General features: G+C 41.3%; 1 protein-coding gene across 2 annotated transcripts in view; it reads right to left on the bottom strand.

Annotated features, from left to right (window-relative positions):
- NAV2 (neuron navigator 2) overlaps nt 1–12,778 on the bottom strand; it is a 388,814-nt gene that overhangs the window by 37,416 nt on the left and 338,620 nt on the right. The window contains exons 15-19 of one of the 2 annotated variants that reach the window (XM_083863374.1): nt 10,404–10,871; nt 9,337–9,402; nt 8,068–8,112; nt 5,748–5,908; nt 3,258–3,446 (exon numbers count right to left, since the gene is read on the bottom strand). In XM_083863374.1, coding sequence (XP_083719500.1) covers nt 3,258–3,446; nt 5,748–5,908; nt 8,068–8,112; nt 9,337–9,402; nt 10,404–10,871 — 929 coding nt within the window. The remainder of the gene's footprint in view (nt 1–3,257; nt 3,447–5,747; nt 5,909–8,067; nt 8,113–9,336; nt 9,403–10,403; nt 10,872–12,778) is intronic. The other variant, XM_083863373.1, reaches the window with a different exon arrangement.

Below are 12,778 nucleotides of genomic sequence, written 5' to 3'. Positions count from 1 at the left end.
TTTAATTAGGAGCCTGAAGGCAGTCATGCTCTTGATGCAATTCCTGTTTCTGGCAGCCAGCATGCATCTGCACGCAGCCTACAAACCCAAATTGGTCTGGAGCTATTATTTTAAAAAGCACTGTAAATGCCCAGGCAAGCATTTATCATTTTTAATGCTAGGAAAAAAAGGCTCTAGCCATGATCATCTGCCCAGAGAGCAGAAGGAAGAACTGGTATTGCAGCCAGTAGCACTAAAAAGGAATAACAATTTATATCCCAAAGATAACAAATTTAATTATTTTTTTTCTCTTGGAGGCTGAAATATCAGGGTGGAGCCAGTGGCAGCCCAGCTCCTAGGGCAGACTGTTGGCTGGAGGAGTGAAGAAGCCAGAGAACCAAGAGACCACTCAATTTTTACACTGTGTTTTTCCCTGTGATGTTCTGGGGAGTTTGGAGGCTGCACCTGCTGGCACCTCCACAGCCCTGAACCCTCTGTCTGTCAGCAGAGTTCTGTGCTGCAAGGCTGACCAACCTCCCCACCTACATGCTGTTCTGTGAGAGAACATGACTGGGCTTCACACCCAGAGAAGAGAGAAGAAAAGGCTTGAAAGAATTAATCCTGGCCCTGCTGGAGAGTTAATGAGAAGCAAATGTCTTGTAATCTTATGTGCTAGGAAATAATTAAGAAGTAGGTTGGTGAGCTTCATTTAAGACCTGGGTTTATGCTTCACTGACACTGGATGATTGTATAAAATCAATTTGTTCACCAACCACACATTTAAATTCCTGTAATACTTTTTAATCTATTCTCTCAAGGTGAAGGCAAATATCTGCTATATTCAGAAACACTTAATCACCCAGACCTTATGATTCCCTGGGAAATAAGCAGAAGCTAATAAGCAGGTGACTCCTGCCTTCTCTACAGCCACGGAAGTAACAGAAGACCTTTCTCCTGAAGGCAAAAAATAGAGACACTACACCTAAACATTAAATCCATCTGGTAAAATATTAGTATCTTTTTAGGTATGAAAATTAGAGGAAAATCTAAAAGAGATATTCAGCATGTCCGCTGTAGGGTCAAATTCCTTCCTCAGATACAGAAGTGGTATTTTCCTGTTTTCCAACCACTTTCAAGTCCATAACTTAGTGGATATTTAGTGGACTTCATTTCACCTAATTATTTTCAATTTTTTTCTTCTTTTTTTTTTTATATTTTAATGGCTTGTCTTCAAACATGCAATATTTATTAAATGTTTATCCCAACTAGCCTCTCTGCTAGACAAGAATTTCTGAACTACAAGACAGAGTTTAACCTCCAATGCCCCAAAATGGATTTGCTGCAATTCTGAGCACAGTTAAGAGACTAAGGCTACAATTTTTTGGAGGATGTCCTCAATAAAACCCAAGTAAATTTGGCTCCAGTAGCTCCTTCAGTAAATCACTGAAGTGTAACACAGATGCAGTGATCCAAATTCCTTTAAAGATTATATTAGGGGACAATTTAGTAAGAGCATGACTGTTCATCACAGTATGGAACTTGTCTGACTGAGCATCTGGCAGTCTTTGTTTATGATCATTCGGCTTTCTTGAGAGCAAACAAAGGTTAATTCCTGCACTGACCCAGCTTTCAGCCCTGCAGCATTATTCTAATAATTTTCAACCCCTAATGAAAATCCTCAGCCATACACCTCTAAAATACAATTCAATGCACTGAAGTTAGATTGACTAAATTCAATAATCAATTAATTAATTTATCTTTCCAGAGACACACCCAATACATATTTTCTATCTCCTCCAATGACAAAAAAAAAAAAAAAAAAAAAAAAAAAAAAAAAAAAAAAAGATTACAGGATAACTATAATCTCCAGGAAGGTATTTTGTGGATCTCAAAGGCTTCTGCAAGCACTGAAGTGTGACTCCCATGCTTGCTTGGTTCTTGGGGAGCAACAACCATGGGGCACTGGTTGGAGCAACAACTGGGGCACACAGTGCTGAGTGAGTGCAGGTCTTCAGAAGCAGAGGAAAGAGCAATCAAAGGCTTGCGTGGCACATAAAGCACAATCAAGCTCCCAACCCTTGCCAGAAAAGAGATTTAAGACTCAAAGGGTTAATGTTGAAAGGGTTTCCTATGAACCACTCCATGCTTAACTTTTCGAAGTGCAGTGCTTGAGGACTTTAATGTGTGCTCACAGCCACTCCTGCTACAGCCACAAGGATGCCTCATCAGGAGCAACCAAACTAAATATTCATTTTTAAGTAAATGCTTTTTCTTATTATATTTACATGGGTTCTTTTTATCAGGTGTGGTTACATATTTGAAAAGATGACGAAGCATTACAAAGACAAGCCTAGATGTTTCAAAGAACTACTGAACTCCTTTCTTTAGAAAATCTGTTGTATCGAGCCAGGACAGTCAGCAGAAATGAAAAGGAAAGACAATTTGAGTACAGATTAAATACTGGGAAAATTACTGGGATAGAAACAGTCCAATTGATAGCACTTATCTATAGATAAGTGACAGTATCTATATCTATCTATAGACATAGATCTAGATCTATCTATAGACATAGATCTATATATAGATATAAATAGATCTAGATCTATCTATATCTATCTAATTGATATCAATTATGTACAGATAAGTGATACTATCTGTATCTATAGGTAAGTTCTACTTATTTACAGTAGAACTGTGGAGATGCAAGTTCAGAATACCTCTACTGAAGGAACAGTAATGTGCTGACTCTAAGCATGAATTGGTCGTTCTGAGAGCACTAAAAATGATGCACAGGAGACGTTCAAGCCATTTCTTGAACAGCTAAGGTCTAGGTACAACACTTATTTCCCGTGTCTGATCAAAACAATCACTGAATAAACACCATCATTCTCTCTGGTGACCAGTGACCTGAAGGAATGGCCTGAAGGTTGGAAATCAGGAAAAGGCTCCTCACCCTGAGGGTGGCTGGGCACTGAACAGGTGCTGTGACCAGCAGGGCAGTGGTCACAACAGCAAGTCTGGCAGAGTTTAAGGAGGGTCTGGACAACACTCTCAGGCACATGGGGTGACTGTTGGGGTGTCCTGGGCAGGGCCAGGAGCTGCATTTGATGACCCTCGTGGGTCTCTTCCAACACTCTGATTCTATGATGAGAACAACCACAACTAAGACTACGGTTCCCCCTAACACCGCGAAAGCCACGCTCCAACAGAAAAGCGTTGAGCTCCCATGCCAACCCCACCCTGTGAGCACTCCCAGCCCCAGGGGAGACTCCACTGACCCTCCTCAAATCCATCACGGAAGGATCCGGAGCGGCTCATGGTGCGGCTCTTGTCGTCCAGGGACATGGAGCTGTTGCGGAGGCGTGTGTCGCCGTAGGGGTCGTAGGGCGCGTCGGCGTTGGACAGGCTGTGCGTGCGCAGCATGCTGGGGTTGGACAGGCTCATCTGCGCCGCGCTCGTGGGGCTGGCTGCAAACACAGCAACACACATACATCCCATTGGAACCCTGGGAGGTGGGAATTTCAGGATTTCTGTGCTAGCAGGCGCTGACCCTCAAAGCAAATGCTACGTTTGACCTAAAGCCGTTACCGCCGCAACCGCGGATTTGCGCGCTCGGTTTGTTTTTCCTTTGTGCAGCTACCAGCAAACCTTTTTCCCCCTTCTACCTTAGAGACACAAGTTTTGATACCATCAAACTCTTTTTTCCCCTCACCCTACTTTAGAGGCACAAATTTTTGATGTCGCTTTCTCCAGGCTTCACTGTTTTTCAATGCAAACTAGGCTACTGAATGTGAAAACTCAAATAAAATAAGGTCGTTTTAAACATCGGGTGTTTAAAATGCTTACAAGTTTTTTACATGTTTGCATGTGAAATGTTTACATGTTTACATTTATGTTTCCCCTGTTTCCACAAACAAGTTCAGTCACCTCACTAATGCCTGCCAGGCATGAACTGTTTAACCCTTCATTTAATTTGGAATTGCTCTTCCACAAAAATTGTAGTGTTTTGTCCATATGGAGCAGGACTTGCCTTCTTCAAAGCCTTCAAGTTCTAAGAAAATTACTTTTTTTCTATGTATTTTAGCCACAAATGTAAAGAGCTTTAGTTTCCTAACAGCTGTGTATTTCAGAACTTTCTTTCTACTATGATGTCCTGAGAAGTGTAAAATATTAGTTTTGCCTTAAGAGCCAAAATTCTCCTAGCCAGTGCTTAGAGTACAAAATGACTCCAATCTCACAGTTCTGAAAAAAACTTTTGTGCTAAAATTATGCCTGCTATTTACTAAGAATTAGTTGAGTTGTGGGTAAAATAAGAGAATTAAAACACTGCTCATCTGAGCAGGTTCCTCTTGGTGTGCTGCCACTGCCTGTTTCTATACAGACCATCAACTGATACAGACTATTGTTGAAGACAGTTTACAGGTGCTCAAATTTCATATCATCATTTGCTCTTGAATTAAATCCAATGATGCTGCTTAACTCCAATATCTCTAAGTTCTCTTCTTAAGAACATAGAAAAACTTTTTGTTTGTTTGTTTGTTTGTTTGTATTCATTGCTGTTTGTGGCCAACTAGCTTTTGAAGCTAATACAAATAATCTCCAACACGCTACATAAAGAGTTGTTTCTGGGCCTATGACAACACTTTTTGGTTATTTTTTTTTGAATTTCATTAACTTTCCTGACAGTTTGCTAGCTGTTGGAAATGTAGCCATGCTGTGTACATATTCAGCTGAAATTTTACTAAGTGTCAGTTTATTTAAAGCCACTTATTGAACGTGTTTCTTTCCAGAACAGTCAAAGAAAAGCTCTAGAATGTCATTGCTGCAACTTAAAACTACACTAGAAATAAGCAACTGTGCAATCTGCTCCAAATTCACACAAGAAATTCACAAGTACAAGCTTAAGTATTCTGTACATAATTATTATATATAAACTAGTTATTATAAAGAAGTTATCATAAATATATTTATTTTAAATAATAATAACTATTACTCCCCTCCTTATAAGGAGGGGCTTCTGAAAGTCATAAACAAACAGGCATTTTGTTTCCAAGTGCCCCTTAAAGACAAAATTTACAAACCTGAAGAAATTGCAAAGCAACTAAGTCATATTTAACCAGCCCACCACAGATGAGCACCACTAGGCACTTTAAATCAAGGTATTTCAACTGCTGATTGGGTCAACTAAAACCTGCAATGCTTCATGGATCCTGCCAATCCGAATGTGTTTTTTCCTTCATTTAAAATGTGTTTATCACTGAAATTAAGTGAAAGAATGACAGTTTTTCTGACCTGAAACTCCCCTGACTTTTATATATTGCTTGATTGAGCTTTCTGCAATTTTCCTACAAGCCACTTGTAGGAAAAAGGCAAAGTTAAAACACCAAACTGATGAGACTGGCACATACAGTAAGTAAAATGCTTGGGTTTTAGAGAATTATCACTGTACACAGGCAACATCTTAAGTCTTTTAAGCACCCCAATGTGTGATACTACTTGACAACTCTACTGAATGTTCTATAAAGCTCACAGTTTATATTAAGGAATCTGATTACTCCCAGAGAAGCAGTTTCAAAGTTACTGCAAGAATGGCACCTTTGGGCATGTGAGATAATGATGCTAATTAGTCACTCTCATTTCAATGAAAGTGCTTCCTCAGGTTCAGTGTGGGCCTTGGAGCTGCTGAAAGGAAATGATCTTGTGTAACACATGCTGCTCTCAGGACACACAATGCACTGCCGTGATTATTCAAACAGATAATTATTCACCAAGCTGGGAGAAGTTAAATCTAGTTCCAGAGGGTGATGTTATGCTGGATCCAGATGAAAATGGAGAATTGGCAGCTGTATCCTGCAGTCCTCCTGCTGAATGGGACCGGAGCCATTCCTTTGCATCCTCTTGACTACGGAGCTGTGAGGATGGAGTGTACCTGCAAAAACAATTCTCACTATGAACTTTGATATTTATTTGACTTTTTTGTTTAAAAAACCAAGAACAACCATGAAATGTCACAAGGCTTGGGGTGGGAGAGAGAGAGAAAGAAAAATGGAAGAATCCTCTTATGAGATTAAAGGATTAAATAATATAAACCAAATAGAATTCTGAATTAAGGAGCTGCTCCAAGCTCTTCCATCATGTTCCTAATTCATTTCACCTCTGTTTGGGGGAAAGAAAACCAAACCACAAACTTCTTTCCTAATGGCTTCAGGTATAATCAAACCAGAGTGAACCAAAAGTTACAGGTAGAAGTTGTGCAGTGTAGAACTGCAAGATAAAATGTAGTGTGTGCTACATCATATGATTTAAAAATAAATCTGTAAGTTGGAAAACCTTTCCCAAAGTTATGCCAAAATTCCAACACTATTCAAATATTTTGATATATCAATAATATTAGCTGACTTTTTGTGATATTATAACCAAATTCAAGTCAGCAAAGCCATTACCAGGACTTTTTTTTAACAAGCTGTGACCCTATTTCATACTCCAGAGACATTCATATAAGGCCTGTGGAGGTGTATCCCATTTAGTCCAAAACTAACAGCATTAAAACATCATAAAGGAGACTATGTTTAGCCTTTTCTGAAGGCAATGAAAATAGCAGAAACATGGTCTATGCCAACATCAGTGGCAAAACACCCACTGGCTTCAGCTTAAGCTTGATTTCTTGTGTACATGTGTGAAAAACAGGAATGTCAGGACAGGTGCTGTGTGAGCTACGTGATGGGGGACAGGTATCAACAGCCAGAGCATCATGGAAACACTTGTCTGCTGATGGAATTTAGGGCCTGTCTTGGGCTATGCCATCACCTTTATTTATGAATTACTAGCTCTCCTTCCAAAAACTTAAGAGCCTATTATTTGCTGATGCTATCTATTTAATTAATTTGATTCCATTCAAATGCCCTACAGTAAGATATCACTTATTAAGATTACTTTAAATCAATGGGAACTGCAATAAGTTAAAAAATCAAACTGCTTTTCAAAAGGATATTCATGCTTCTGCTTATGCCTCAACACTTCAGCAGCAGTCCCTGACAACCTGTATCTCTTAAACTTTGCATATAAATCAGTTTATTTAGAAAGGGGCTTTAAACAGTCATGTTACCTTAACACACTACAGATTTATTTTTGTTTTCAACATTAATACCTACTTCTTCAGCACTCAAATGTTTTGGTTTTAGAAGAGAGTATTTCTTAGAGACATACTTGAGGACCATAGAAAGATTAAAACAAGTTGCCAAGCTAAGAAAGGCTTTTAGTACTCAGCTTCATGGGACAAGGCTGCTGTGAAGAACAAGATGCATAGCACAGAAAAAATCACAGCTGCAGTTCCAAGGCAGTGATCCCAGAAGCTGCATTAAGCAAAATGCAGAAGAAGCAATTTCCTAAATTGCCAGAGATACCTTCTGTAAATTCTCTAACACATAAAGCATTTAATTAACATAGTTAATAGTAATTCTGGCTAGAATTGCTTGTATCAATGGAAAAAAAGGATGTTATAAAAATCAATACCTTACAGATGTACAAAATATGTGAGAAGGCAACTGCTGAAAGTTTAATTGGTGATATTTTTTTTGGTTATTTTTGTAGAGCCCTATAGATTTAGGAATTCTGATGTAATTTTATTTTTTAAAAAATTAATTAAAATGTCCAATTTCACCCCGAAAGGTTTGGCACGATCTTGTAAATCTTTTCCATTTATATAACAACACCAAGGTTCCCAGGGTTAAAACTATCCCAGCTCATTCCATGTAACAGCCACAGAAACAGCAACACTATTGTTTTTAAATCAAGCCCAGGGAAGGTTCAAGATGCTTTTCAGCAATTAAGCCAGCAAAAACCACATTTCTTGCTCAAGCAGAGAGGCCACTGGATAAAAAAAAGCACAGTTGTCAATGGCCTTCTTTGAGGATTGAAAGAAAGCAAGAAAGCAAGGAAGAAAGAAAGCAAGAAAGAAGGAAAAAAGAAAGGAGGAGTATTGTTGCCACCTCTTGCAAACTGCGACCATCACCACCAGCCACAACAGAAACACAAAGCAAACTCCAAAAGCACCACAAAAGATGTTAAACCATGTGGAAACACCAATACCTGAGTCCCTTCTTAGGCAAAGTGTTCCTATCAAGATGTGGGTCGCTGTAGAAAAGTTAAAAGAAAAGAACTTCAGAGAAGAACAAAAGGGAAGGAATAAGATCAGGACGAAGGACGTACAAACATCAGCATCACCTTTTCAGAGAAAAAGGTGCTGGGGCCTCCCTACAGAAACATGCACAGACCTCCTCACCCAGGTGGGGTTTGCACAAACATGCAGCTGGTACCATGCCAATGAACCACATCTGTCCACAACCTCATTTCCCTGTCTCTCCTACCCACAATGAACAAAAATGGCTCTTTAAACATCAAATGGGTGGTTAAAAAATACACTTTTCAGCAGGCTATTCGTAAAACCCGATGGGAATCTTCAAGTCCAAACCAGCTTCCCATCATTTCTTTCAGCAGACACCATTTAGGGAATGCAGCTAATTACTGTATTGAGCCCAGACTGTTTAAATGTCCAAATCTTAGTCTAAGATCCATTAGCAAAATAAAATGGACCCATCAGTCACCCAAAACTCAACTATTTCAGTTTATGTTTTTACAACCGATGAGCTGAGCCTGGTAATTGTTTGTTGTTTTTTTTTTTTTAATATCCCCCATTCTTAAGTAAATTAATTAAATGACAACCCTTATAGCTAAGTTACAGTATGGGACTGATTAAAATTACATCAGTGAGCAAAAGTGAGCTGGAATATTTACATTGTGTCATTTTTTCTTAACTTTAGCATTCATTTGTACAAGGATGAACATACCTAAGTACTTGGAAAACACTCATGAGCCAAGCTGCAGTAAGAGACTGACAACACTGAATGACACAGGGACTTCACGACAAAAAAGGACAAGCCAGAAAGGCAGTGGGAAAAGCAGCATGCCAGAGGAATGCTGAAATGCTAGTGAGAGTTTAGATTTGTAGGAAAAAAAAAAGGGGGGGGGTGAGGGCACGATTTTCAAATTGCCTTTGGCAAAGATATGAAGGGTGGGTTAAAAATATCAGCACCCCCAAACCAAAGGACATTCCCAGAAACAAGAGCAACACCAAAAACATGCCAACTGTGCTGTAAACCCCTCTCCAGATGGATCTGGGTGGGCAGCTGGGTGTTTGCAGGGACTCTCACTGGCATGTCTTTGTGTCAGTTCACACCTGGATGATGAACACAGTAGAGCACTCCACTGAGCACAGTCTGGCACAAAACAATTTGCTTCACTGAGATGGGCAACAAAACCTACAGCCTTGAGCATACTCCTGTCCTGAGACAGCATTACCTGTCCTGTCTCCTGGGCAAAGTATTTCGGCAGAATTTGGGGCTAGCAGCAGGGGAAGAAAGAGGGCTAGAAAGAGCAGTCCAAACAAGACAGAAAACAAGAGAAGGAGTATTAGAATGAAAAGATGAGAGAACGAAAAGGAGTTATAATAAAACACAAACAGGACCCCAAACCGTCAGAACATTACATTCAGGTGCAATTTCTCCATTGAGACACAGCTACAAAAACCTTGCTAACCTGAACTCATCAATACCCATCAGGACATGCCTGATCTCCAGTGCCTGGAAGAGTTTTACTGCCATCTACAAGGGGTCCCTCAGTGACCACTGCCAGTGACAGCTCAGTGTGCCACCAATCCAGCTCTGATGCTGGAAAAGCCCTGCTCCCTCCTCCCTGCTCAGTCTCCTCCCAGGTCCTGCCCTGTGGCCAGTGAATCTCATCGTGTACAGAGCTGGGGAACTAAGCAGTCTGAAATACAATTCAGCTGATGGTTTTTCACTTGGATCCAGCTTCCAATAGGATTCATGAGGAATTCACATGAATGCTTGTACTGAAATACTGTGGAGGGCAACTGGAGATGGGAAAGGGCAACAGGGAAAGGATGAGAAGGGATCAAGTGACTATGGAGATGGGGACTTGGCTTTTCAGCATCACCTGCAGTTTGAAAGTTGTCAAATTCTATAATCAAAAAGTGGAACAGGAAATGGCTGACTTTTCAAATCTAAATTGGAGGGGTTTTAAAAATATCACTACCATCTCAATGAACAGCAGATCTTTGGAAGGATAACCTAAGATGCAAAATTCAAGTATTAGGTACCATCTGGTAGCAAAGAAAAGGTGTCACATTGGCTGTGACAGCAAATTAAAAACCTCATCTGAACCCATTCTCCTGCTTTGAACTGGGCTCCTTTCCTAGAATAACTTATCTGTATGTTCTAGTCCTAGAGGGACCTGCACTATAAGGTAAGAGACATCACTTGATCTGTATCTGCAGCGTTGGCTGCTGCTGCCAGGGCCTCACTCCCACTTGAGATACAAGCATAGAAACAAGAGAAAAACCCACCAACCTTTCAGACAGGGTAGTCTTAACGCTGTTGGTTCGGACGAAGGGAGTCAGGGAATCATCCTTGGAGGCTGGAATCAAGCCAGTGGAGGAGTTATGGCTCACCCCCCCTCCACTGCTCAGGGAGATGTCTATGGACTCGCAGCTGGTGTGCAGGCTGCTCACAGACTGGTATCCCATGCCATCCTTGCTAACTGCAGAAGAGCTGCTGGCGTTGGTGCCCCACGTCAGGCTGTTGGAAGGAGCTGAGTGTGCAGAGCTGGGGCTGGAGGCCAGTGGGGACTGGTTGAGGTCTGTGTTTTTACCATAGAGGGGACTGCTGCCCCCGCTGCTCAGCACCCCACTGCCAGAGGGGGAGTCAAGGTTACCCTGCTGGTTCATGGTGGCATGAGGGTTGGAGATGACTACTGAGTTTTTCATATTTTCAGCTGTTGTGATGGGAACTTGTTTACTAGGCTTGCCACCAAAAAGTCTGCAAAAAAGAAGACAGCATGAAAAATACATAAAATGGAATAGTAGACACAAGGATACCTATCTAGATCATATATATCATCTTAGCTTCAGAAAACTAGTTCTGAGTACATGATCCTAGATTGTACATATGCAACTATACATTTATAATCTCATTGTGTTCACTGTCCCTTGCAATACAGCCCAGAGGCAACTACAACAGCTTCAAATCTATCTCAGGTGTGTCACCTTTGAATCATCAACCAATACTCTCACAAAGCTAAAATGCAGCTTCACAGAACAAAGATACAAGCAGATCATCTTCTGTTCCTTAAGGAAAGAAGGACATTAGAGAAACAATCTGATGTATGGGATACTAGAGACTGAAAGGTAAATTCTGTGCAAATCACCAAATGCTCTGCACAGAGGCAGCTTTTGCTGGGATGCAGCAACGTACTCATACCAAGTGTGGGCTTGTTTCACTCCACCAGCCAAGCTGGCTGGAAACAGTATTGTTTAGTGGAGAACGTGATGTTGTTACCTCCTTTTTGGCACCTGGAAGTGGCTAGTAAAAAGCTAAGTGAGTTCCAGGGCTCGGGGAGGGAGGGGATGGAGGAGGCTGACCACAGTATCACTGCTGCCTGTGATGCAGCTGCACTGCCAAGGAGGCAAAGACCCCAGTTCCCTCATGAACAGTCAGTGGGAAACTTCTCAGAAGTGCCCAAGTGCCTTAGCAGTAAACATGCTTTGGACTAAACCATCAATCATTCCAGAACTGATCTTCAAAATTAGGAAGGAAGCGTACCTTCCACTCCAGCTCCAAATATCCACCCCAAAACATTGCTTTTGTTTCTGCCACCTGGCTCCTGTAACTACCTTTGGAACCTCAGTTTTCCTGACCTGTACAGATTTGCTTTTTTATCATTCACTATGGAGTACTATGGGTGAAACCTCTCAGAACAGAGGACTACAGCACTATCATACAAATGTTCCTAATAAAGACTTAGGGGTGGGCGTGCACCAGGCAGAACTTTCTCAGCTGTGGAGAATGCCCAGGTTGTTGGACTCATGGACACCAAGTCACTCTGTCCATCACTTCCCGGAAAGATAGGCTGTGTTAGAGCTGGGCCCCTGCAGCACACCTGAGCTGGGCACCTGCAGCTGCCTACTTGCCACAAGGCACTTGGACAGCATTTCCAACTGACAGGGCAGGTTTAGATCAGACATGAGGAAGAAATTCTTCGCTGTGAGGGTGGTAGGGCCCTGGCACAAGTCTCCTAGGGAAGCTGCCCCATCCCTGGAAGTGTTCAAGGCCAGGCTGGGTGGGGCTTTGAACAAGCTGGGATAGTGGAAGGTGTCTGCCCATGGCAGGGGAGTCAGAATGAGATGATCTTCAAGGTCCCTTCCAGCCCAAACCAGTCCATGCTTCCATGTCTTTCAGCAGCTGTACCAGCTTAGGGTATTCCCTAATGTATTCCTGGGCCAGAGGAGACAACCTCCTCAGCTGCACTGGGGGAACCACTCTTAAAGAAAGGATCCCAGGGGTAAAAAAACCCCTAAACACCACACAACAGTTTTACAAGCTGTTTTTAAGCTATTCCCTGTTTATGACAACATGGAAGTTACATATATTCCCTAACTTAGAGGAAAGTCTGTATCATTACAAAGGTATGAATTCTAATTCACTGTGTAACATCAAAAAGAAATTACCAAGGGCCAAGAGGAAGTATGCAAAAAACAATGTTTGGAACTCAACTGACTATGAAAATTAAGCTCAAAATCTTCTTTACTGTCATCCTGGAAATCAGTGATGAGCAGACAAGGCCCAATTCAACTCTGATGCATTTCAACACATGACAACTTTGACAGGATGGTGAAAATTCAAGTGTGAAATTGTAAATCAAACTAGGGGATAGTTAAATTGAGCCT

Source organism: Zosterops lateralis (assembly GCF_965231275.1).
Source record: "Zosterops lateralis genome assembly, chromosome: 6".
In the NCBI taxonomy this organism is placed as follows: Eukaryota; Metazoa; Chordata; class Aves; order Passeriformes; family Zosteropidae; genus Zosterops; species Zosterops lateralis.
The sequence above is the reverse complement of the archived record's forward strand: the minus strand, read 5'-3'. Positions and strand labels throughout refer to the sequence as shown.